Raw genomic sequence first — 27,777 nt, 5'->3', positions numbered from 1 at the left:
CAGAAATAAATCTTTCAGCTTTCCTGAACTTTTAGATGTAATTATGACTCTAAAAAACACTTTTAAAAAAGAGACTTCTGCTATTATCATTTAGCCCCACTTTAGAGCATTGTGCTTTAAAATAACCACCTGTGAGTCCTAAGTGACTGCAAATATCTTTCTTCCTTTAGAACTGAAGACATCATCTTACGTTTCTCATCACTACACAAAATTAGGCTCCAGTTTATTTGCCAAAGTCAGTCTTAGAACTCAGAAATATAGAACTTCCATGTCTGTTAGAAAATTTAATACAAGGAACTTACCTCTATTAGTGCTTGAGGCCTGGGTCATCCAACTTAAGACCCTTGCCAGGCTGCAGCACAATTCTCTTCTTTCATTCAAGCTTTCATTCTCATTGCAGAAAGGCAATAGTGTCTCCGTCTGAAGTAGTACTGAGATACTACTGTGGCACACACATGAACACAGAGAAAGGATGTGCTTCTGGGTCTCACAAATTAGAAAAGCTTACATGACTTGAGGTAAGCAATTTTGCTATTTGTCAAATATAGTCAATGATACCAAACTTCATTTGCATAGTACTCTGAGATTACTTCACAGGGCGAAGAGCCACCTGTGGATGAAAGACTGTAGGTAGACAGACATATCACAGAATTAAAGATTTCTAAAAGAAATGGATCCAAGGAGGCATTACACAATGAGACAAACACATCACAGGCAACAGAACTGGGAAAGTGGCTACAGAAACTTGAGACTGCAACAGCATAGATGGCTGATAGTGCCACCTGGCTAACCACCAGGAACACAGTTTTCTTTCTATATTGCTCTCAGGTTCGTTTTCCTACCACCACAACTGCTGGCAAGTTTGCATGCTAATTCTGCTTTGGAGTTTGACCCTGTGAGAAATAACAATTACTAAAACAAGAAAGAGAGAAATTGCACCCCATTCAAGATTGTACAGGCTGCTCTTGCTCTGAATCAACATCCCCTTTTGTCATGGTGTAACTCTGGCTGGCAATAAAGCACCACGTAGCCCCTCCCTCACTCCCCACCCCCGGTGGGATGGGAAGGAGAATCAGAAAAAAAGTGAAACTTGTGGGTTGAGAGAAAGACAGTTTAATAGGACAGAAAAAAAAAAAAAATAGAATATACAAAAAAAGTGCTGCACAGCACAATTGTTCACCACCTGCTAACTGATGCTCAGCTACAGTGCCCCCCTGGGCAACTCCCCCAGTTTATGGGGTCAGGTGCACTGGCTGTGCTCCCTCCCAGCTTCTTGTGCACCTTTTCACTGGCAAAGCACAGGAAGCCAAAAAGTCCTTGATTTAGTACAAACATCACTTAGCAAGGACCAAAACATCAGTGTGTTATCAACATTATTCTCATCCTATATCCAAAACACAGCACTATACCAGCTACTAGTAAGAAAATTAACTCCATCCCAGCCAAAACCAGGACACCTGTCCCCATTTTAAATGGCCATTGCTCCACTTGGACAGCTGCACTTTTATGCAAAACTCAGAACTAGGAAGCCTCTCCTTTAATTTAAGTACCTTCTGTGAAATACCAAAGGCACAGGTAAGTCTCACAAACTATGAACAACTCCCAGGGTTGAGCTCTCCCTCATGTTGCTACATGAAAATGACAAGTGTATAAGCTCCAATGTTTGCACAACAAATCAAATACAGGCAAATCCATTTTCCTTCTTACTGTTTACAGATACATTTAAAAAAAAAATAAAAGTTTTCTGTCATGCCAATCAGGGCAAGTTTCACCTGTTTTCCTGGCAGGTGTGGAGCTCACCTGTAAGGAAACACTTATTACTCCGGACGGTGCTGCACCTGCATTGGTGTTGAACAACTCCTCTCGTAGTTTTATGAGAGACTTTTCCTAATGACTTGGCTCATTACGCTCCAGCAGGGTTGTGTTTTGCCAGTCGTTGCTCCTACATTACGGAGGCGCTGTGCTACACTGCGGTGGGAGCGGAAGATACACGGGCTGTACCTAACAAAGGGCCATTCACTCAGGAAGGTAACCCAAATAACCTTTCAAAAGTTAACTAATGCACAGCTACGCAGTAGCCGCAGTAAATGCCAGACGCAGTTAAAGGCTAGTATGAGCACACGGTTATGATTAATTGTATTTCTGCCAACCTGATCATCACCCACTCGCGCTGCTCCGGACGCCGCCGCCGGTGAGGCGCACAGCGGCCCTATGGCGCAGATTCCCGCCCTCTGCCCCGCCGAGGGAGGCGGCGACCAGCGAGCCGACCCGGCTCCCACAGCTACCGGGCCCAGCGGGCGAGGAGCGCGGGCACATGGGCTTCACCGCACACACAAGACGCTAACCTCCGCCCGTCCCGCCTCATACAAAGCGGTCTTGCCCCCTCCGCAGGAAAGCGGATGCGCTCCGCTCTTGTCAGCGGGGCGTTTCCCCCACCGGCCCCGGGCGGCGGGAAAGGTGAGGGATGGGCTCAGGGACGCGGGGTGCCGCCCAGCGCAAGGGCAGCGGCCCCCGGGGGGCCCCTTCAGGCCGCAGGGCAGCCTGCTCGGGCCTCGGCTCAGCCAGCAGCCACCTGGAAAGGGGGAGCCCTTTGTCAGGTGAGATTAGCTGCTTCTCTAGGGTGACCTACGGTAACACGGCAACATGGGCACATCTCAAATTTCCTGACTAAAATTGTTTCCCAAATTGCTATCTGCAATCTTAAAAGCAGCTTTCAGCAGAAACCTGCCCAGTCACTGCTAACAAAAACTTCATCTGTTTATTCCTCAATTTAGCTGCTTGAGTTTCAAAGTTGGCAGCTCCTGATCTCTGCAGTATGTGTAAAGTTGTCAACTGAAGAAGCAGCAGCATCTCTAATGTTTGACTTTTTTCCAAAGAACCACGTGAAAAGGTTAGCTCTGAATTAAAGAATTTTATTTTGTGCATTTCAGAAATAAATGAATAATGACATTTTCTAAAATCAGTTGTTGCTGTGCTAGACAGACACATGTAAAACTCATCTTTCCATTTTACATTACAACATGCAGTACGAGAATGATACATTATTTTACTTGATTTATTCAAAGACGATTAACTTGAGAATTCAAGAGCTATTAACTGTACGAACACTGGTAACAGTCAATATTATTTCAATTGGGAGGAAGGAAAAAAAAAGTCATCTCAATACCATATAGATGAAGACGCACTACCTGGAACATAATGGATTCACAGTTCTTACTAAGTTCTTTAGTTTATTTCTAAAACATATTTTACTGATTATAACTTTGCATTATTAGAAGGTTTTGAGTGTATAATACAAATGATACTAATGAATGAAAATACAGTTCAGGATCAGTCAACATAAGTCAGCTATTTTTAGGGGATAATGACTTGGGTATAGAGTTTATCTAGATGAATGCCAGCTCATGTAAGTTAGATTTAACATTGCTTGCTTCCCTCTTCGTTTTTAATCTGGCTCAACAAAGTGTAGACTAGCTTTGTGATAAACCCCGCCCCCCCCCAAAAAAAACCCCAAACCAACAAATCACCACCAACTCCCCCTCCAACAGTTATAACCTCAAATCTTACTTTTGTTGCTACTTAACAGCAAAGTCAACCAATATGATACATATTTTTTCCTATTTAAAACATTTATCTGTCACTAAAACTATGCTCAACTAATCGGTGCAGAAGCAACATTATAAATGGGCATGTTTAGAAGTTCCGTATGTATTTTTGTGTACACAGTGGGGATTTATCTTTAAAATTTTACTATTAGATTAGAAAAAAACTAGCTGTGTCAAACATGCAGTGTCAAACAGTGCAGTTTGCAATACAGTAGAAAGTCATCTGTAATAATGTAAGAAGGTTTTGATGAATAATTTTCCAATTCTAAAAGTTTTCATCATGTAAGAACAGTTTGTTCTGCCATATTATTCCTGCTTTCTAAGCCATAGGAGCTATAAAACATACCTTGAAATAATAAATGAGAAAACAGTAAAAAGCTAGTGATACAGTAGGACTTAAACCTCAGTATCATTATCAAGAATTTTGGAAACTTCAGTATATTATGAAAAATACTTCATATGCCTCTTGCACATTAAAAAAAAAAAAATATCCACAGCTGACATTTCAGTAATGTTTTCGATCAAATGACATCTCTCTTGCATTGTGTCGAGAAAATAAAAATTTCCTAACCCATGTACTGCAGCAGCTCAAAAGCTGAGGTACAATACAGACCTTCTCTAATCATAACTGCTAAGTACTGAACACTTCAGCAAGGGAGTTCAAATTCTTATTAACCTTTCAATTAAATAGTGTGAATATAGCCACTTCTTACAATTCATCTATCTTCAGCCTACTAACTTGCCCTTAAATGTATGTATCTGTAACACATCTCCCTAAACAAGACAGCACACTTGCACTGTACTTTAGACAGGGTACAGAAACTTTAAAGTACGGATATAATAAAACCTTGACCTACGTGTTATTAGTGCATTGTAATTACATCCTGTGTTATTTTTTTTCAGCATGTGTTGTCTAACATTAAGAAATGCAGTATCAGTTTTGCTTTCCCCCGTGATGTGGGAAGCATTGTCAGTCTCACTCTCCGACTGTTTATTGCAGTAAGATGGAAAAATCTCATGAATAGAGAGTTGAGAATTACCAACCAATTCTGTCAACCATCCTTCAGTTTGGGAACACTGAACTGAACCCAATAAGGGCATGCAGGCATCCAAATATGAAAGAATATACATGCTTTGCATCATTTTCACTGGATGGTGTTCCCAAAGAACAAAACATAGAGGTAGCATGCTTATTCTTACTCGTGTAATTTCCAAAGGCCTAGAAATCTCATCTCTTCTCTGGTGGTAGGCTAGTATCTCTTCCCACCCATGTTAAGTGTTTCCACCCGCTTCAACAGATCTAGGATTTTCCTAAGAATACAGGGCTGAGGTGACCATATCTCCAATAAATTCATTTAGTTAAGCAGTCAAGCACATTGACTTCTGTATCTTTGGCCTCACCTAAAATATAGGCTGTGCATTATATACACATGGACATGTTTCTTATGAATTCCTTACGGTGGAAAAACAGATTTAAATGAATAAATAGGTTTGCTGCATGGCCCACAGTATTTAAATAAAGTTTTAAATGGATTAGCATAGGGTATTACCTTATTATTGCTCGAGTTAACTCTCCAAAGTAGTTTAGAGTTTTTGAAAATTTTATATATAATTTCAAAGGTTGGTTTATTTACAGTATTTGTAAACTTTATTTCTGTGGTTGCTTAATGGAGTATTCAACTGAACACATACAAAAAAAGCCCCGTCATACAGTTCAACAGAGACAACATATTCTGCCTTCATTAATGTATGGTGCTACAGCACAAAGCATACCAAACTCACAAAGCTATAGGTTAGTCTACTCTCCTTAAGCATGCATTTGCAAAACATCCATTTACTCTTTAAGAGACAAAAAAAAAAACAACCCATAAGAGCTGTGCTACTTATTTTTAGCTCAGGAAAGAGCCACCTTGTTACATTAAGATTTTGATTTGAAAAGTCTAAAAAACCAAAGCTGCTTGAAATTAAGTTTGTGCATATTCTTAAAATTGCTCCTTACAAAAAGCTTCTGCATCAAGTGTGCACTGCAGTTTTATTTTATTTTTGTGGCCTGATTTTCAAAATACAACCCAAGCCCCACACAGTTACAGGGCATAGAGGCTGCCTGGCATTCAGCATCTTTGAAAGTCAGGACACAGCTTAAGTGATTGTGCAGAACAGGACATTTCCCTTGCAGTATATAAGTGTTCATCTATGCCCAATAATAAGACCACAGAAGTCTCAGCAAATCAATCAAAGTAAAACTTTTACAAGTCATAAAGTATTTCAAGGATAACACCAATCGACCAGGCCTGAGTTTCACAGCTAAAAGGGCAATACTGTCCATTTTCATTGGTCAGTTCTGGAAGCCCTTTCCAGGATGATCTGATACAAGAAAAAAAAAACAAGTATTGTTGTTAGATTATACATTGAAATTAAAAGAACAGTTCATTTTAAAGCCTTTTAAAAGATTATCTCATTAGGAAACTCAAACCCATGACTAAAGGTCTATTGTCCTACAGCCATAGGATGTTCTTTGACAACTGAGATCTAATTCTTTTTTTTTTTTTTCCCTGCAGCTGAGAATTGTAGGGGTTTTTTGGAGGTGCCTCTCCTTCAAAGTAGACTCTCTGCTACTAGTGGCAAGATAAAAAAAAAGCTGGAAGATAGCATGACTGTATAAGCCTTTTTTTCCTCCATAGGAATAAAAAACCACCCACAAACTAATATACAGAAATACTCAGAAGTTCTGCCTGTTGCCACATGAATAATTCTGTGCACAAATGAAACACCAAAACAGAGTAAAAGTACACTATTTAAGTAGTAAGACAGAAAAACCAAAGAAAGTTACCAAACTGCAAGTTGTTTGTTAATACTGCCAAACTGAACAAATATCTTTTCTTATTCATGCAGTCAGACCAACCCATCCTGTCATGGCCAGTCCTACTGAGTTACTCTTATGGATACAAATAAATGCATATTTGAAGTACTACAGAACACATTATATGGAAGAGATATCAAGGGAAAGATCTTTGTTTTGTTTTTGTTTGTCTCAAATCCTTAAGAATTGAAAATATAACAGACAGGAAAAGGGGAAAAATAGTGTGGCTTTGTTGGTTTGGTTTTTAAGCGGGAGAACTCAAAAAGTACAGGAACATTTAAGGGTCATAAGCAAGTTCCTCTGCCTTCTTAATAACCTTGATATTCTAAGATTCTGAAACACTGTCGTACTAATTTCCTCTTTTATAACACAAGAAATCCTAGCAATATTTTGCATCAGCTTATCAGACAATTTTAATCTGGCACTACTAGCCCTTTAACTATTTTGTTTTGCAGGTTGTTTTGAAATATTTTGATTTTTTTATAAAACAACTCACCAACATTTTTTTCTGCAATTTTTTTTTGGTATGAAAATAAACCTTAGGTAAAAATTAGGATCTATCTATTTCACCCAGTCTTCACATGGTTAAGTATTAGTAATTCTGCAATCTATAAAAAGCACTAGATCTCAGCTGTACTTGAAACCTGACTTGAGATCTGCAGTAACACATACAGCTGTGAACTTTATATGTAGAAAACAGATGCTGTTTATATTATAGATCTGTACTTTTACATGCAATTGGATAGTGGATACCACTAGCTTGAATGAGTATTTTGAACCTGTGTTAGTTGGTGTCTTACCTTTCAAGGTGAACATAGTGGCGAGAAAGAACATTCTTAATCATAACTACAGTTTTTGCATATATCTCTGGACCAATCAACTTTGAGAAGTACAACTTGGCACGAAGAAAATATCCAATTGGCCACAGCCATTCCTAAGCAAAGAATGAAAAGAGATTATTACTATAGCTGTCAGTTTGAAAAGGTGACAGCACTTTTTCTAAAATTGAAGAAATTTGCTCTTACTGGTCCTTGGTGATAATTAAAACCTCTGGCTACATTATAGTTGTCATTGTCAAGAGCATTATCATATACTCCACAGTAAACCATATCACTGCAAGAAAGAAGAAATAAATTATTAAACAAAGCCTTAAAAAATGATACATGAAAATGGAAAGCAGAAATGAACCAAAAATTTGTCATGGCATTTACATTTAATAATGGTTCAGTTAGGGAGGTCTCCACCAGGTTCTGTATTGTACATGACAATGGAATTCCAAATACAGTTTAAACTAGTAGGGAAATGGTTAAAGTCTTGGAATGACTTGAATTCATAATTTTGCCCTGATTCTTTTACTCAAACTGTAGTGCTGTGCACTGTATCATATATAAGTATGTATCAAGATGCAAATTCAACATCTTTCATGATACCAGATTTGACTTGTGTACTGTGTGGCATCCAAACCCACCTGGTGATTGTCTACATAAATAACATCAATTGCATGACTTTCCGAACAGCAAAATAATTGTTCCAGAAGTATTTATTGCAGCCTTATTTCACAGGTATATATGAGGATTTTAACAAAAGTAGTACTACCCTCACATGTCAAATAACTCCTACAGTCATGTTTTGTAATTAACACTTATTGTTATCTCTACTATACTTACTCTGGGTCTAAAGTTTTCATGCCTAATGGACCAAGCAGTTTTTCCTCTGCTATTTGCAGAGCTTTCCAAGCTCTCTCAGGTGTGAACAACTCAGGGGCCTATTAAAATAATAAAGATTTAATGAGTAAACTGTGCACATGTACTCACATAAGACTGTGTGTACAAATCTAGAAAAGCACAAAAAGCCTAAGTTTTGTATTGCTGAATCAACTTCTGGAACCTACAAGTAGAGTAAAGCAAGATGACTGAAGCTATCAAGTGCTTTTTTTTTTTTTTTAATTTTTTGTTTTATCTCAAATACATTTGTCAAGTAGTATTACTGAAGCTCTTTACAAACCCAATAAAGACAACAAAACAACCCATGCTTTTTAGCTAATTAGATAGGGAAAGTGGTCTCCCAGACCTAACCTTAAAAGACATTCTGAATACACTTAACACTGCAAATTTATCCTAGATATACACTGGACAGCAGTTTCATTTAGCTAAGTCCTGTCAAGGACGTGTTTTTAAGAGATACTCCAAGATGGACTAATATTAAAAGCATGGAAAAGAAAAACTTTCAAAAAGTTATTTTAAGCAATGTATGTTTGTTGTGGTTTAACTGGTCAGGCAGCTAAAACTGCCACACAGCTGTTTGCTCACTTTCCGCTCCCTCAGTGGGATGGGGGAAGAGAACCAAAAAGAAGTAAAACTTGTTGATTGAGATAAAGACAGTTTAATAGGACAGAAGAGGAAGACGATAATAATAATAATAATCCTAATAAAACATACAAAACAAGTGATGCACAGCACAATTGCTCACCACCCAGAGACGAAGCTCAGGTAGTTTCTGAGCTGCCTCCTGGCCTACCCCCAAGTTATATAGGGAACACGATGTCATATGGTATGGAATATCCCCTTGACCAGTTTGGGTCAGCTGTCCTGGCTGCGTCCCCTCCCAGCTTCTCGGGCACCCCCTGCCTTCTTGTTGGCAGGCCAGTATGAGAAGCTGAAAAGTCCTTGACTGCTTGGCAACAACTAAAACACCAGTGTGTTCTCAGCATTATTCTCATCCTAAATCCAAAACACAGCACTATATCAGCTGCCAGGAAGAAAATTAACTACCCCAGCCAAAACTAGAACAATGTTCAGGCTGCCCAGGGAAGTGGTTGAGTCACCATCCCTGGAGATATTTAAAATGTGCATAGATGTGGTGCTTAGGGACATGGTTTAGTGGTTGGACTTGATGATCTTAAAGGTCATTTCCAACCAAAACAATTCTATAATTCTATATAATGCTGTGCAGATGAACCTTACGATGAAAACTTAGTTCAATAATAAAGAAAATTTTAAGTGCAAATGCTTCCCCCCTAGCCCCCCTCACTTACCACAACCATTGCTATTGTAAAATTTGGCCTGAGTTGGTAATCACACCATGGACTTGAAGCTCCATAGCTATCCTTATAGATTCCACGTTTGTGAACGAGATTTGGATGTTTCTCATTAGGATCTGCTGGATTCTCAGAGACAAAGAACAGCCTTTCAAAGTGTCCTTGAATTTTTCTGTTCCACTCATCATATGTGACAGTCTCCTCCTTTCCTGCAAGATGTTACACAGAAGTTTTATTTTCTGAAAACAGCCACAATATTAAATATGCTTAAGTCTGTTTTTACTGTTTTGCTTATTGAAGTTTTACTTAAGATACTCTTAACACAATAAAGGCCACAGTAGCATTGCAAAATGTTTTCTAGAAATTGAATTATACTGCAGATCAACTCCAAACACATCCACAACTTTTTTGTTTTTTTTTTTACAACATTCTCCATCTTGCAGTTAGCTAGGAGCAAACAGTATGAGGTACTGTGATCTATAATAAATATTTAATTGAGTAAGTTTAAAATTCATAATTAACATTTCAGCATGGTAACACATCAACTCTTTCATAGTACTTGATATACATACTCTTGCTATTTTGGAGACTTCAAAGAGTTTCAAAACATTAGCGTTAAGTGTCACTTTTAAAAGCTTTCTCTTCCTGAATTCCTGACACTTAACATAGCAGGAGCAGACCTAGGATCACCTCTCTCCAGCTGGTGATTCCCCATGCTTAGGCCAATTCTACAGTTCACAGGAACAACTCACTGAAACTTCAAGTGAGACTAGAAAAACATCAAGTTTTAGTCAGCAGAATTGTGCTTGGGATATCTTCCTGATCGAGATACGTATATGCATCTTAAATAAGCCATGCTTTTATGAAAGAACCAAAAATAGTAAAGAATTGTACATTAGTTTTATATTAGGTGAGTACAGGAGTATCACCTGTTTTTTTTTAAACTACAACTGAAATATAGCAAAAAGGACAATACTGCCAAAATCAAAAGTGGTATTGCCAGAAGAACAAAAAGCCTAGAACCTCTAAGACTAAGCCTATTCTTGAAAAACAAGGCATAGATCTTGAATAAGAATTAAGGCCGATTTTAAAATAGATTCAGCAGTAGATGAATGAAATTTAAACATAGGTACATGAGATTAACAACAGAAGGGAGTATGCAAACATCAAATTGAATCTAAAAAAGTTGCTTATGATTCTGGTATAGGAGAGAAGTCCTATACACATTATTTCTACATCTATGGATTATAATACTGCTGTGTTCTGAATTCTAAATTGTCTTATTCTAGACATAGATTTTAAGAAATCCTGAAGTGACAGGTAAGTTCAGGACCTGAGAATTTCTACTGTCTAGGACAGGTAGGACAAAAACCACAAAACACCAAAACTTACATTCACATTTTCTAAAACAGAATAAAAGAACCATTAAATTAATTGTTTTCCAGTATTATTCTTTACTGAAGAGTAAAAAGGCTTTATCGGGCATGTATATTAATTTGGGCTGGGTAAGCTTGTAAAGTAACTTTGTAATCACAGCAGTATCCCTCTGAAACATAAGGGATCTCTAAAGATATTTACATAAGTATTCAAAAAAGTGGTTTTCTGTGCTGTGAATATTGAGGGAAAAAAAAGAAAAGAAAAATAGAAGTGTCTTGGGTCAATTTACTTAGTATTCTTTTAATGAATGATGCATATCATCATAATGCATAGTAATCCTATCATTTATATCCATTTTGAGAAATGGTATTTAGGCTCCAAAACTCCTTTGTCATCCACACCTTAATACATGGAATAAAATATTTGAAATATTCACAAGGCAATATCAACTCTAAAAAAAATTTTCTAGTAAGAAAAGATTTTAATCATACAAGATACTTTCACAAGTTTTTCCCCTTTTCCCCCTAAACCTTCTTGAGTAGTTTGACAATCATCCCTGATGTTATATGGCCACCATTTCATCCTTTTAGTTATTTTTATACTCCAGTAATACAATTATGGGATGTGCCTGTTTTTACCATGTCTTTTTACAGTGACTCCACGAAATGGAAACACATTTTTTCTGGATAAATCCAGCAACCAGCGAACAGCCGACTTGCACAGGCCAACAATTTCCACAGCAGAGCCATCTCTAGAATAATAATGATTAAAAAAAAGCCCAAGAATTACTTTAAGAAGGCTAAAGTTCAATAAGTAACTGAAAAAGAAATCTCTATCTTATTTAGACACTTTATTTTCCCCTATTCTCCTCCTATTCCCCCATTTCTCCTATATGCCCCAAAGTTCTATAGTATTGCAGTGTTTTGTGACTAACAGCTCCATCATCGTCACTAATGTCATAATTTTTCTAAACTTCAGTCATATGTCTCTCACCCATATTCTTTTGAAAATAAAGAGTCCTTAGACATTCCGATCTCTCCTTGCAAGGCAGCTACTCCATCCCTTTGAGTTTTAGCTGCCCATCTTTGTACCATCCTTTATTATGTCCTCCTTGAGACGAGCACTACACATGACACTCAAGATACAAGTGCACTTGGCAGGTGCAAGGTTTCACAAGGAAGCAGAATGATGGCCTCTGTCTTTTCTAAAAACCTTTACTGATGACACTCAGTATTATTTTTTATTCACTTTTTTGGTTGCTGCTGTACACTAAGATACGATTTCAGAAAGCTACCAATGACTCAGATTTCCTACCTGGGTGGTAGCTTAGTTCTGACAGCGTTGTGTAGGCATGGTTTAACTATTTTCCCTCTAGATGTGTATCTTCTCTAAGCTGAAGCTTATTTACCACTTTCAGGCACACTCAGTTTTATAGGGTACTTTCGAGTTTCATGAAAGGTCCAAGAATAAGAAAAAAGAACACTAGCATAAGCAAACTGTGTCAATTTACTTTTATTTAGATCAGTAATATCCTATCTGATGAAGAAACAAGGGAGGAAAGGGCAGAAAACAGGTGAGGGTTTTTTTATCAGCTAAGTCAGGGAACAAGCTCGATTGTAAACTTTTATCCCTAAACAGATACTTTTTTCTGTACAATAGACTAATTTAAAGTGATATTATCATACCCAGCTAATTCGCACCAATTTAAGGTAATTTTATACCAGTGATGGAGGAACGTGAAAAAAGGATCAGCCCCAAACAACTTGATCCTCTGATATTAAAACTGCTCAATATAGATGTTCTCATCTTCATGTGCTTTTAGGTAAATTAGGTAATATTTCTGCCCTAATAGATTACTCAAATCAAAAGGGAGACATTAAAATAAGCACTAAATGCACTTCTTGGACTTGCTTCTTATTTCAGGTGATATTCTATAATCACCGTATGCATAAATTTCATATTATATCAAGTTTTACTGCCTGCTTGATGTAAAGTTTTCTCTAGCATCACTGATGATTTAGCCTCTTCAGGGCACATACCTCAACCTCTCCTTGTTCCCAATTAAAATCCCTGATTTGTCAAGCAAAATAATGTTTTCCTTCAGTTCTCACCCACAGATAGCAATTGATTTGAAACTGATGCTGTATTAAACTCAAGCAAGGATGCCTGCAGCAGATTGCTAGCACATCGTAAAGAGCTTATTTTTAAAATGTTTAATCTCAATTTTAAAAACTTAGATGTTGTAGATATTTTTGAATTCTAAGTAAATAGTATTCAAACAACACAACAACTATCAATAGATATCTCCTATAATAAGTCTAAATAACAAAGTACTGTTAGTACTACATGTATACAATTTTTCCTAAATTACGTTTTACTACTCGAATCCAAAAGTCGACTCTTTGCATGGAGGTAAAACCATGCCAGAATTTGAGGGCTTCACCTGCTAAAAACACACTTTTTTTTCTTCAAATGAGCACAAAGAAAAAAAAAAAATCCATTAACATTGTAGTAAGCAGAAACATTTAAAACATCTGAGAAATCACCTCCCAGATGTGTTAATGGAAGGCACAGTAGTTCTACAGAAGAATTTCAGTTTAAAAAAATAGTTAAACAAATCCTCCCCAAAAGCCTGGGTTTTGTACCTTGGAGTAGCTGGAATTCCTCTGTTGCGAGCTCTGTCACTCTCTCCCATTTTATCCATCCAAGTGCCACAATTGAAACGGTTCCCTCCAAAGACAAAGCCAGTTTCTGGGTCGACACCTGCAGTTACATTAAAACCTGCAAAGAAAGATCACATGTGAAGTCTGTATTCTAAGCAAAACAAAACTCCAACTGCCCGACCCCAGCCCAAGCCTCATAAATAAACAAAAAAACCTCCAAACAAGAGATCTGAGGTGGGTTTCTGAAGGCAACTATACTTTTAAAGTGAACTTTTATTTAAAGATAACTTGTACCACAACATATAAACAGTTGCTGATAACATGAAATTAATTAAGCACCTCTTAAACATTAAATGTATTTAAAGTAATGTAGTTTTAGTTAAACATAATACATTTTTCAAAAATATACTCAACAGCTAGAGGAAAAAAATACCAAATATATCAATCAAATATAATAATCTTCTGAATTGCATAGCAAGTGTTCTACTTATGTTACCTTCATCTCTCATGTTTTGATCTATCTGTGGGCCAGCATTCCTTTCTCGGAAATTTATGCCTTCCACGTGTCGTTGCATTGCTTCCTGTATTACTTCATAAAGTGGCTGATCCTAGATTGATTGAATGTTTGGATGATATATGAAAGGCAAGATTAAAAACGAGTAGAAAGGCTCTAATGTGCAAATAGTAGCAACTCTCAGCCTCTAGGTTAAGATACTTCAAAAGAAAAGCATCTAACATTTTCAGTAGCATCTTTGTCAATAGCAATACATTGTATACAATTTTTAATATAAATGTTTTTTCAAGACAAAAAGCAAAGAAAAGATTTAAAGTAAAGCTGATGGATTTTTTTTTTCCTCCATCCCCAATCACCCACACCTGTCTAATCATGTGATGCAGATGTAATGAGGCATGGCTAAAACATGCAATTTTTGTGCTACAATCAAATTTCACATAAACAACAGACAGCAACAGGTTCTTGTAGCTAGAAAAGTTACACTCTTACATTAAAAATTTACAGTTATGTTAAATACTTAAATCAGAAGTGATCTTTACCAAAGCGCCTGCAGGCTGAGGAGAAGAGTCATCTCTTGGGTACATCCTAGAAACAGGACACCTGAGAATGTCTAATCCATTTGGAACAATTTTACAGTAGTCCTGGATACACTGAAGCCACCACCATATAGCATCACGACAGTTGTATCTGGCATGTGTCCCCTGACCAAGCAGATTGGGAATGAGACCATGTCTTAAAGTCCCACCAAATGCTAAAATGATGTTTCTAGAAAAAGAGAAAACCAGTCTTGACTAAGTAATTTCAAGGCCATTATTGGACCAACTATTAAGTACAAAGCGTACAAGTTTATCTTAATAGCAGGGTAAGTCAAGGGGACAAACTGGATCTTAAAGACAGATGCCAAAAGTTTGCTGTTGAAAGCTACAAATTACTTCATTTAGCACGAACTTCTTTAAAATACAAAGTCATCTATTCCCTACAAATTCCCCAACATGAATACATTTAAATCAGTTTGTACAAGACATACAACATCTGCTAATACAGAAAAGCTAGTTTGCTTTTTCATAGGTAGTGATATAGAGCCTAAATCCAAATCCCACTGAGGTCACAGGGAAGATTTTTACTGACATTGTTTATGATTACCCTGGTATCCATTCTGATGGGTGGGGTGGAATGGGGACGGAGGGCAGGAGTAGATGGGAATTTCCTATTAAAATACAGAGAGGTGACAGCAACTGAGGTTATGAGAAGATTAATTTGAGAACCGTCGCGCATACCTTGCAGAAAACATGGATTCCAACTAGCTTTAAAAGGGAATATAAACATGCTAGTAGACTGCAGATCTTACTGCATGAGAAAGGTCATAGTTGGCCAAATGTACAACAGCAGAAATACATGCTAATTTAAAACAACTGATTTTTATGTTTGTATCATGTGACAAGCTCCACCCAAATTAAAATATTAATGGAAAGATCAAATCAATAGATCTGGCTTGTATCTGGCTCATTTGTCAGGTTAAACATTTAGAAACAGATATCAGATTGTAACAATCCACGATTAGCTGATTTCTAGTATTAACAGACAAATGCTAGCAGTTACAAAAACAAAATCACGATACATGCAATCATACCTTTCTGATTAAAATAGTATTCTCTTGCTACTTTAAATATTTAAATAAATAATTTGGAAATTATTGCTCAGTAACAGCAATGCAAGTACATGTGACACACAGTCGCTTTAAGGACAAGCAGTAGTGTTACATGGGTTAAACTACCTGATCTATACAGAACATCAGCTTCATATCAGAGCTAAGAAAGCAAGATAGAATCATTTAAGTAGTATTTTAATTCCACTTAGACAGAACTCCCAAATCTGTCTAGGGCCATTAAAGTTTTATACTGCACATCAACTGTTTCTAACAGCTTGTGTGTCATCTCAGGTTTTGAGATCTTGCTTTTTTCCTAACTACCTGCAAACCCAGTAAGAACTACGAATAAGTTGGTCTTACCTTGCTTCTAGATAGCGCCCAGTAACTAACATGAGACCCCTGAGTGCAATAAAGGTATCCCTTCCCCAAGAGCGAAAAATTCCAGAAGAGAAGTGAGGTAAACCTAAACAGAAATGCCACTGTTCATTGCATTTATTGATATTGCAGAAAAATTCAGGCACACATGTATGTATAAAATAACCGGAAGTAAAAATACATTCACATTTGTATTTTTTTTCCTGGATTAAGATACTTAATCTTCTAGACCAAGCTCCTGATAAAATGAAATAAAACCTCATTTTAGAACAATTATTTTCTAAAGTTTCAAGATCATGCAACAGAATTTCTCATAATATTCACATTTAAATTTTTATTAAATCACTTTGTAACTTAACCAAGTGCCATCCTTTAATTAAAGGAAGCAGAAAACTCCTAACATACAAAAAGCCAGAACTATGACAAGATTTATAATGCTTTGTTGGCAACAGCTCACGTATGAGAGCTGTGCCATCTTAGTAGCATAAAGGGGATAAGACTGCAGAGCTATGAATTTCTTCAGCCAAAAATTGTTCTCAGCCACTATAGAAGGAATCCTGCTTCTCTTTTACAGCAGCTTCTAGAACTACATCTTACTGCAGACATTATAACACGTAACTTTAAGAATGATTCTGACCGATAAAGCATAATAATTACAACACTAAGGTCCATCCTTGTCTTCCTTTTTTTTTTTTTTTAAACTTTTTCAATCTAATAAACAAAAAATTCCATAAAGTTTCAAAACAGTAGCGTCTCATGCATGATTGACAGAACAACATTTTAACTTCTATCACTTACTTTTCCAAAGTATTTGCTAATATTCAAATACAGCCTCCACACCTCTGCAATTTTATAGTATATGGCAACAGCACTTGAGAATGACAATCCATGTACGAGTTAAGTCTCAGACACAACTACCAGTTAATATGTGAAGGGAATATGAAGTATAATTAATCCATACAATATTAATCTTTTTTTCCAAGGGAATGTTGTGCCTCTGTGTTTCTAGGTAAACACTAAAGCAAGCAAATGGAATGCTACTAAACCCGAGAAACTAAAAACAATAAAATTCCATGAGAGAAAGAAAATAAACACCCCAGTAAGACAAATGCCATAGAATCTGTCAACGTTAAAAGTTTCCATGGTTTCAGAAAAGGAACGGGCCAAGGCAGACCAAAAATAAATTCACTCTACGCCACTAAACACAGAAGACAATACGTCTGACATAGGAAAGTACCCAATTCAAAGACTGCCAGATGCTGGCAGAACATTTGGAGGTATAAACACTATTTGCTGACTGCTTTTATGCTCTTTCCTTTTGGAGACTGTTTCAGATCAGGCGTTCTTCTGGTCTGCTAATGGTTCTTTCTTTTTCTGAGAACTTATAAACAATAAATTCACCCTTGTGCTCCATTACAATTCAGTTCTTAAATTCATGTTTAAAAAAGATAAATTAAAACCTATTATGTTAAGTATATTTATCTCAAGAAGGTTTTCTGGAAAGAAAGAGAACATACTTGTGATCTCTATATATGATTAAAGTGGATATAGCTAAAAATGTCTCTAAATAAAGTGTTTATAAGCACCCCCTCCAAGAGCAGTAACAAAATGGTTGTGCCCAAGTAGTGCTAGACGAAACTCTCACATTTTTAATATGGGCAAATCTTTATCTGAAATACAAGCTAAAACACAGGGGAAAAGTGAGGAAAACTGCTACCTACATTTTATACATGTTTGGTGACATATGGATCTCAAGCACAATGGAGACAATTTTAATATAGTTACTAAAAATAGTTTAACTACTTTGGAAGACTTTTTTTTTTTTTTTTTAAATGTTGTCCTCACTTACCAGCTGCCAAGGAAACACAACACTGTTCTTTCTCATTTGTAATCTCATTCAGCCTATAGGGAACATCATGTAAGGAAGGAGACAGATCTGGCAGACAAGAGTATTTTCCTATCCCACACATCTGGACTGAACCCAAGGAAAGATGCTTAACAAATGTTGATCCATTCTGCACAAAGCTGTAATTCAACATAATTAAATTAATTTTACATTCAGCAACATCAGCCTATAAAATGTACCTTTTTTCATTTACACAAAACTATTATAAATACTATGTATAATAAATGTAATAAACTAACAATGAGTTAATAGTAGTATTTTGCATTAACTTATTTTGTACACAAGCTTTAATTTGTAAATCACTTTTTTTCCCCAAAATGGGTGCTCAATGTTAGCCTTAAATTTTATTTTATTAATGCCAATGGGATTGTTTATGTCAAATACTTCTAGGGAAGAGGGTTAAAAAATTGCTTTGGTTTACTTCATGCCTACATACAGACCTAAGACCTCAAAAATATCATAAAAGATATTTTACTATGAACAAAAGTATCTGTCGAACCTAGTCAGTATTTTTAAAGATTGGCACACTTCTATATCTACTTATATATACAAAAATTTGTAAATAAATAAATCAGTTAACACATTGTCTACAACAACACAACCTGTATTCCTGACTAGTTCATCTTCAAGCATTTTTTCATAAAATACACTACTTTCCACATGATTTTGCAACCATAGCAAATTCTATGCCCATTTTAACATCTGTATTTTAACAAAACAATACTGATTTGTTCAGAATGCTCATAGCTAGAATAAAGCCTCCATTAAATCAATCTCTCTTCCATTTCCAAAAAACAAAGGAGAAACTGACGCTGAGGATTAAACAGTTATTTCAAGAACTAAGGAAAGTGCTCAGATTATGACGGGCTGTGTTAGAGAAGAAATGTTGAACAAAGCACCAACATCAAGTACAGTCTGGTATTTTCTTTTTTCCCCCGAACTTTAAGGAATCATTGCAGCTGTACTAAAATTATAGCAAAAAGAAAGTTTCTGAAGTCTGGCAAAGAAATGCTGGCTTAAGGTTTCCTCCTCCTACTGCACAATGCCAACAGTAGTTATAAATTCAAACCCTGGATAGACATCTGAACTTTTGACCTTCCAAACTACCACCATTAGAAGATGGGTTTGATATTCACTACCAGTTTTACCCTTTTACATTAGATAAGTATGAAAATATTCAAATTACATTCTTCAGCAGATAAAACTTAAAAGGTGCAAATATATACAGATACCTCTATGGCTCTGATATGCCAAGCGTACCTAGACATCTGATGCCATCCCACATCCAGAAGCGTTGTGTATGCACCCACTAATATGGCATCAAAGTAGCATGGGATGAGGTAACGTGGAATTCTCTTTAGGTAGACAAACATGGCCTTCAACCATTTACCAACCTATTAAAATACAATATAATTAGAACTTGATAACACTAGGGTTCAAAAATCAGTGCTTTCAGGATCCGTCTAGTTAAAGTATTTGTCACAGTTTTGGTATGTTTATTACACCCAAGTTATGCTTGACCTCTACAATGATAAGGTTATCTTATCTTCAGTTATTAATAACACCACTAGCATGCAACTGTAAACGTCTAAAGATGTCCACGCTAGGTATTTGTGGTAGAATTGCTGTACCCTCCTGCTTCAAAATTTCAGCTAAAATAGATGAGGTCTAAGAAAAGTAGTAGGGAAAAAAATCTGTACTATATATGTACTATGACATAAATAGACAAGAACATCAACTACAGAAAGAGATTATATTTTGCTAGTATTGTAGGAAGAAAAAAAAAATCGTCACAAAGAAGTTATTAAAACTGAGTAGCAAAGGAAAGCTGCAACTCAAAAGGCATCACTACAACCCAAGTGTGGGAAGCTTGAGACTAGAGATCGAAAAATTATCAGATCTCCTAGAAGAAATTGCCTAGACAAGAAATGTTATAAACAGACTAAATTTAAAAACATACCTGTAATTGAAAAGGATGCAAACTAGTAATTTAAAACCCCAAAGTCACTGTAAGTATTTTTACTCACTTCTGCACAGGCTCCTGCACGTGAAATCAGACGATTACTGACATAATCAATCATCCAGTCTCCAGATCTTAAATTATCACAAAATGGATGACCCAAATCATTCTTTGGTCTAATGTCTGCCATCACTGACATTAACCCTGAAGATACAAACCCAACTCTGTATTAAAAGACACACCATTATCACAAACAGCAATTACAATTCAGGAGGAAAAGGTACACAGCAACAGATGCTTTAACTGGATTTAACCGTATTACTTATCTTGATCTGCAGAATGAGTTAGGATACAACTCAATTGTAGTTTCCTCAGCATACATCCTAGACAGCTATGAAAATCATTATGGAATAACTAGCATGACTGAATTCATACATTTGACAAATGACTGATGCTCCTCAGTAATCTAGTAATGCCGAGGGTTTAATTAATGTGGAGGTATATGTATTTTCTTTTTATTTTAAAAGGGCATTGGTGTTAAAACACATATTGAAACTTAATTTTGCAGCCCAGAGTATCGAGGGAGAGTGTGCTTGTTTAAGTGTGTGATTTCCTGGGTACAGCATGGAAAAGTAGCATGGTCAAGCAGAAAAAACTTAACTGTTTTTCTATCCAAACAATGGCACTAGTCATAAAACAGCATTAAGGTACGATCTAGATTGAGTAGCTCTACTTTACTTTTTTTCCTGACAGAAAAGGAAAAGAATGCTGCAACTATTACCTTGGAGGCCTGCATACTTCAGTGGTGACCAGTTTGGTATATTGTAACAACCTCCACCATCTTCTTGTTCTTCTGCCTCACACCTATACAGTACTTGATTTAGGTCAGACAAAGTTAGCTTCGATGCAATACTGAAAAAACAGTGGAGAAAAAAAATTATTTCCAAACTCAAAAGCAACATTACTAGAGAAATGGCTTTAAGCTGAAAGAGGGTCGATTTAGATTAGATGTTAGAAAGAAATTCTTTATTGTGGGGGTGGTGAGGCACTGGAACAGGTTGCCCAGAGAGGTTGTGGAGGCTCCATCCCTGGAAGTGTTTAAGGCCAGGTTGGATGAGGCTTTGGGCAACCTGGTCGAGTGGAGGGTGTCCCTGCCCGCAGCAGAGGGCTGGAACTAGACAATCTTTGAGGTCCCTTCCAACCCAAACCATTCTATGATTCTATGAAATAGAAAAAAGATTTCACAAACAATTCTAGTCTCAGACTTACATTAAAATAATCAAATATATACAACTCCCTCATCACTTAATCTTGGAAATCAAGAGCCTGATTTTCAGATGTTCTGCTCAGATGTTTCAGTTATTTATTCAGAAACGCAGTATTAAGTTCAAACCCTGAATAATCATACTCCAACACTGAGAAGCACTCCATGTTAATAAGTCTACTTTAGGCAGCAATTACACAGAACGTGAACAAAAGAGCCAGGGAAGATTAAGTATCAACCCTGCTTAGTATTACAGATATAAAAAAAAAAATCTCAGTTTTTTTATTGCACTGACAATCCACATCCATCTGTAGTAACAAAAAAAAATAAATTCCTCACTTTAAGTTTACAGACTGCTCCCACTGTAGCTCTCGGTTCTACTTCAGAAACTTAAAGAATACTTACGAAGAAAATAATGTTTTTAATATAGGTGCTGAATGATCATCAGGAAGACTTCCAGATTTAAAATGAGGGCTGAACTGGACCAAATGATTGCGGAGTACACCAACAGCCTCTTGTGCCTTTGGGTCAAGACTAACTCTGTAAATATGAATACATAACTTCAGAATAGTTATTGTAAGTGCTACATTTCTACAAGTCTCAAAACAAAGAATCCCATAATTCTATTAACTAACACAGTCATTTGGCAATTATAAAAACGTACCTGAATACTATCACACTTCCTGGTGTTAATTTTTCAAATTCTATTTCTTGAACAAATTCATTTGGCCCTTTTATGGCAGTTCCAGCTTGCTTTATAATTTTACTCTCTTTAATCTTAGAAAAGAAAACACATTTGCAACTGAAATTCAGGTCTTTTTTCTAATAAGAAATATCACAAACTACAAAATATTAGATCAGAACATGGGTGAAAGAGGCTAATTACCTGGATATGCTCTCTGAGCTCCATTGTGAAATTAGGCAATCCATTTATAAAATGTTCATCTTTTTTGTAAGGACTAACGTTTCTCTCAATAGTCCTAGCCTCAAGTACTACTTCTTCTATTTTTCCTAAAAAAAGTTAAATCATGTAGTAGCTGTTAAGATACTTTAAATGAAAAATGATTCTTTTGAAAACATGAAGCAAAACCCAAAACTAAAAACCTAAATATTCAAAATACAAGCCTTGATTGTAAAGCTAAAGAACAACCAAATGTGACAAAACCTATAGGGAAGTGTTTTAAATATCCTATAAACACTCATTACACATTCATTGGCTGTATTTTATTTAAAACTGCAATTCTGTTATTTTAGAAGAAATTAACAATAAAAATCAGTTAGCAGGTAGTGAATTACAACCTGTCTTTTACTGATCACCAGCTCTGTTAGTTTCCTTATAATCTTTTAGGAGACTGTATTAGATTGGTTTCCAAACTGCAGCTACAGATGGTTTATCTTCAAAGCGTAACAACTTATCATTAATGTTCAAATATTCTTATTTTCTTTATCCTTTCAATAATCTACAAAATAAGGTATACAAGTACTGCAGCCACTTGTAAATGTCTTAACACATAACGTGACTGACTTTAAAACAGGCACACATGTGCACACAAAGAATCGAGTATACTTAAAAAGCTAGTTTGGAAAGGTTCTCTTCAGAAATATGTCCAGGTAATGTGTAGAAGTCATTATACTTTGCTACTATTAAGTATAGTAAACACTTTGCATATTTAATTAATATTATGTATTACCTATACATTACCTTTATATAAACTTACGCAGTACAAAGTTATAATTTAAAACCACAAAAATAGTCATTATATAAGAACACTGAATAGCAATAACATCAACAAGTATGATGAGATTTTAGCCTTTTTCCTCAGTATAAGACTTAATAAATATTAATTTCTCCCCAATTCTATACAATTAATCATCTTGCTGTTAACTATTTCTCACCAGTTCACAAAACCACACCCTCATGGAGAGCTTATAGCAGGAAGTATACTCAATATGAATGCCTTTGAAAACCTTAAGCAAGGTAAGTGTGTTATTGTTTCTTTAACCACTTTTGGTATATGCATGTTAGCAGATATAAAAGGAGTGTTATATACTGAAAATTCTCATGTTGATTTCATGCGTTTGAAGTTAGAAAGTATGGAATTAGGGTAACTTGAATTTTTTTGTACACCTGCTATCTCCCAAAAAGAAATCTGATTACCTGGGATACACATTTCAGGTACTTCTTTACTGTAGAAGGAAGTTTTCGGATCCCTGAAGGCAGTTCGACTTACAGCCACAACAGACTGGTGTGTGTTAGGGCAATGCCTCGTCACTGCCACTATATCTTCATCAACTTGATCTACATACACCTAGAAAAGACGTACCATTGCAACTGTGCTCACTCAGAACACAAATATAGAGAAATTGCAGTGGTACCCTCACTTCTTGCCTGATTAAAGCCTTTAGCCCCCAGCTCCTGATGCAGCCTGTTTATGGCCAGCCTTCCTGCTAGAATTCCTGTTTGGAAATTAACTTCACCAGAAGTCAGGTGTGCTGCTGGATTCCACTTTGCATAAAACCTCTCTTCAGATACTACAGAGATCTGCAAAGAAATTAAGATTTAAGCAAGTATTAACTACTCTGAAAAAAAACCCCAAAACCAGCTGGAGGTCTCAACTACATAATCAATTCAAATTTCATATGAAATTGGACAATTTTTGAAGTAATGCCAGCTAGTAAAACTGCTTGGAATTTCAAATAAACAGTGTTAAAATATATGTCCTAGGACAAGAATAAAAGTTTACATTTTTAAAAGTAACTTAGGAGTTAAACTGTAGGCACATACCTGGTGTGGTATTAGTTCATCATAGCCTTTGGTGCTTCCTGTAGCACAGCATGCCATGGAAACAATCATTGCACTAGGAAGAGCATCATATGCAGATCGGTGCTACATTAAAAAATAAATAGGTAATAAATAGTGCAACAAAGACATAATTCACCCCTCCCAATTCAGCATACAGAAGATATACTTAGTTTAACAGAGGAATTGCCAACCACGTGATGATCATTTTCTCAATCACAATAGAATTATTGAAAAAAAATTACTACAAATGTACTAACAAAAGCAACTTAAGAGAAACCCTCAAAAATAAGCACTCCAATTCCCACCATTCTCTCTCATTCTGTCCTGTAAAACAGGAGCTTAAGAGAGCAGATTAACAAGCAGAGACAGAACCACTTGTAGTAGCTCATTAAGTAGCTTTATATACTTTTTTCCCTTGAAAGTCAAAATCTTTACTGTCGGAGGGACTTATAAAATTCTATTCTCTGCATGACGCTTGGGAAACACATTTTCCCAAATATGGCTGAGAAAAAACATCCAGATTGCACCAAGCCTTCTAATAGTTCAGAAATATCAATTCAGAAAACATTAAATGTAAACTTTGGGTTTCGGTTTAGGTGCTCACCTGAATTGGACACTCATTATCATGCGTAATATCCATAAACAGTGCATGAGCAATAGCTGGCATCAAAGGCCTCAAACGTGGCTGAACAAAAGAGCCAACAGGTTCACCTCCAAAACGATAAACTAACCTTCCCTCTTCATGGCTATTATAAGCAGTCATTGCCTCTAAAGAACAAAACAGGTAAGTGTTTACATAAAAATAACTACCATAGAGTACAGCATGCACAAAGAGGTTAATGCAGCATTTTATAGTTGTTATTTTGGTGTGTTCAATCATTAAAAACAAAAAAATCACATATAACTATATTCTCCAACGTGGATACACAACCTTGGAGTATTCCATTTATTATAATATGCTAAGGAAAAAAAAGGAGAAAAAAGCAGAGATCTGAAACTGGTTTTCATAGGCTTTAAGAAACTCATGCAACAAAAATCAGACTTGATGCACCACTTGCATAGCAGAACTGTGCTACTTTTTTGCTCTTGCTAGAATAAGAGAGAAATATTTAACCTTCTGTAAACTAATGCAGGATGTCTTCTCTTATTTCACAGCTAGTATTGTATTTTTTGCTGAGTATCAATAAAGTCACAATACAAAAGCTGTACTTCTGATTGCATGGAGTATGCAATTAAAAGTACATAATACAGAAGAAACCTTTTCCTTGGAAAAAGTACGTCATCCATAATCCCTCGCTGGAAAGAGACCACACACACAGCAAGCCTACCTCTTATTAAGGAGGTAATGCCCAGCCTATTCACAAAGATATTGTCCAGCTCCTCATTTCCTGTGAACAGTTCAGCCACTACATACAAATCGGCTCGCAATTTTCTAGCTGTGTCCAGCATGTACTGCAAAAAGCACAGCCAAAAAAGCCACAGAAAGGGGAAAGGTAGATACAAAAAAGGACAAGTTTCAAAGCTAGGCGGGGGGTTGGACAATAGGAAAATGCCATGCAGCAAAGACAAACAGAAAGCCAAAATTAAGGAACAAAAAAAGTTGTTACACAGAAGAGGACACACAAACACACGTAAAAATCAAGAATTAGCATATAACACAGGAGAAGGTAATAGAACAACAAGAAAAGGTGATTGCGTAAGCAAAGAACATGAATATGTAAAAAAAATAAAAAAAAGTATACCAGTGTTAGTTTCACATTAAAAACTCCAAACCATACACGACAATCCTACATAATTTTCAACTGCTTATTGTACCTCTAATCAGGCTGGTAATTCCCAGGCGGTTGACAAAAACATTGTCAATGTACTCACTGCCCGTGAAGAGTTCAGCTATCACATAAAGATTAGGTCTGACTGATCTGGCTGTTGCTAGCATCTCCTATAGATCATAATACATTTTTAATGCAAGACATCAATTGTCAGCTGTGTATATACAATCATTAACATGAATGTTAACAAAACTTAAATGAGTCATTCATATATGCAGTTCATTTAAAATATTAATAACAGGTAAGATTCATAAAACCATGCTTATATTTTACAGAGATTATCTATGGATCAAGTAATTCTAGGAAATTCTCTGAAGACTTTAAGCCTTGTTTTTAAACAAAATCTTAACTCAAAATGCAAGAACAAAGGTTGCATAGAAGTGATGCTTGTTAAGGTAAGAAATAGGAGGAGGAGTTCAGTTTAAGCCTTTGAAGTTACCATTCCAAAAATAGTAACAATAAATGAAAGAATGGCAGAAGTTTTGAAATGGCTGCATTTAAGAGCCACTTACAACTTTTGTGTGGGCAAATCAACTTGTTTTAGAGAGCTCTTCATATATTTAGGTAAGGTCTGTAATCAAGCTAAGACTAAGCACTAACAAGCTGCACTACTCAAATCTATTTAAAGCTAATTTACTAGATAAGTACAATTTCTGGCTGTAGTCAGCTCTGTGGCAAACTGTAAGCACTAATCTTAGCAATAAACCTGCCAGACTAAACTTTTTGCACGTGTTCTTTACCAACTTTTAAATTCTGGGAAATAAAACACTTCCTGTTTAATTCAGCAATAGCAAAATATATCTGGCAAAGAAACACTAAGACTTTCAACCAAGTCTTGGCAGTGACCCCAGCTAAAACTGACATACTGGATACTGGCAGTCATTGCACTAAGTCCATAGCTACGCAAGGAAACAGTCAGGTCCATCTGCATCCACAATATTTCAGCTAAAGTGGAAAATTAAAAGATATACCACTCTGTTTAGAGTAGCTGAAACCATATCTAAACATCACCAGTCAAGAAACCTTGCTTATGGTATGAGGAAGATTCATTCACACCTTAACTCTGTCATGTAGATCCTTCAGATTTTGTAGCAACAGTGCAGGACTTAAAAGTTGCTTTATAATAAACATGCTTAATTTTGCGTACCTCAGCTACATGAATAGGTGTTGAGTGACAGTTGTCAAGACGAACACCATGGAAATACTTGGCAGTGATTTCAGTGTATTTTTTCATATGTGCCCAGAGATATGGGCAGTCTTCAGGTTTATTACCATAACGCAGTTTCACACTGTCTCCCCAACAAATAAGCTCTCTTCTCAAGTAAACATTTGAACCTGTAAGGGAAATAAATTCACTATAGTGTACACACAGTGTAGAATGTGCACCAAAATGAAAATGTGGTATTTCATTTTCTACTGCTGAAGAAGAGGAAGACACTGTGATGAAGAGTAAAAATTCTAACAATAATCATATCAACTCAAAACCTATATATCCTACACTGTTGTATGATTTCAGACTACTCCAATGAAAGACACACAACAAGAATAAGCAGCTAGTAAGTAAAGAGTACGGATTGTAAGTCACCACTGTGTCCAAAATCATTCACCTTAGCACAGCCTACCTTTCATCTTCACTAACAGCAACATAGCTACACAGACAGAAAAACTGGCTTTATCTGGATGTACACATGATTTTTTAAGGGTAATTTATAGCAGTAGCTGGATTTACTTTGCAATTCCTGTATTTGTGCTCCTCTGTATCATCTTTTCACATTGTATTCTTAGTTGAAACAACATGTGGCATAAAACAAAGGTGAAACACATGTAAAAAGCACCCAAAAAGCTGTAGACGAATTAAAAGAGAAAACTCAGTAATGGAAGTTAGGTATGCTAACTGTAGCCAGTGACTGAAGGAAAAAAATACAACAGTCTGCCC

The 27,777-nt window shown here is 36.2% G+C and overlaps 1 protein-coding gene across 10 annotated transcripts in view; it reads right to left on the bottom strand.

Annotated features, from left to right (window-relative positions):
* Positions 1–2,891: 2,891 nt before the first annotated feature.
* AGL (amylo-alpha-1,6-glucosidase and 4-alpha-glucanotransferase) overlaps positions 2,892–27,777 on the bottom strand; it is a 47,501-nt gene continuing 22,615 nt past the window's right edge. For 6 of the 10 annotated variants that reach the window (XM_075760002.1, XM_075760000.1, XM_075759999.1 and 3 more), the window contains exons 12-34: positions 26,989–27,176; positions 25,341–25,464; positions 24,617–24,780; positions 23,995–24,096; positions 23,599–23,751; positions 23,368–23,518; positions 22,096–22,220; positions 21,874–21,986; positions 21,615–21,749; positions 20,727–20,857; positions 20,013–20,149; positions 19,246–19,379; positions 17,929–18,104; positions 16,065–16,167; positions 14,596–14,821; positions 14,039–14,150; positions 13,525–13,660; positions 11,518–11,630; positions 9,500–9,711; positions 8,133–8,230; positions 7,491–7,578; positions 7,266–7,399; positions 2,892–5,969 (exon numbers count right to left, since the gene is read on the bottom strand). In XM_075760002.1, the coding sequence (XP_075616117.1) occupies positions 5,852–5,969; positions 7,266–7,399; positions 7,491–7,578; positions 8,133–8,230; positions 9,500–9,711; positions 11,518–11,630; positions 13,525–13,660; positions 14,039–14,150; positions 14,596–14,821; positions 16,065–16,167; positions 17,929–18,104; positions 19,246–19,379; positions 20,013–20,149; positions 20,727–20,857; positions 21,615–21,749; positions 21,874–21,986; positions 22,096–22,220; positions 23,368–23,518; positions 23,599–23,751; positions 23,995–24,096; positions 24,617–24,780; positions 25,341–25,464; positions 26,989–27,176 (3,173 nt within the window). In that variant the 3' untranslated portion in view covers positions 2,892–5,851. Of the gene's footprint in view, positions 5,970–7,265; positions 7,400–7,490; positions 7,579–8,132; positions 8,231–9,499; positions 9,712–10,074; positions 10,272–11,517; positions 11,631–13,524; positions 13,661–14,038; positions 14,151–14,595; positions 14,822–16,064; positions 16,168–17,928; positions 18,105–19,245; positions 19,380–20,012; positions 20,150–20,726; positions 20,858–21,614; positions 21,750–21,873; positions 21,987–22,095; positions 22,221–23,367; positions 23,519–23,598; positions 23,752–23,994; positions 24,097–24,616; positions 24,781–25,340; positions 25,465–25,827; positions 25,952–26,988; positions 27,177–27,777 lie in introns of those variants that run through there. The other 4 variants (XM_075760004.1, XM_075760003.1, XM_075760005.1 and 1 more) reach the window with 2 other exon arrangements.

Source organism: Balearica regulorum, chromosome 8, assembly GCF_011004875.1.
Source record: "Balearica regulorum gibbericeps isolate bBalReg1 chromosome 8, bBalReg1.pri, whole genome shotgun sequence".
In the NCBI taxonomy this organism is placed as follows: domain Eukaryota; kingdom Metazoa; phylum Chordata; class Aves; order Gruiformes; family Gruidae; genus Balearica; species Balearica regulorum.
The sequence above is the reverse complement of the archived record's forward strand: the minus strand, read 5'-3'. Positions and strand labels throughout refer to the sequence as shown.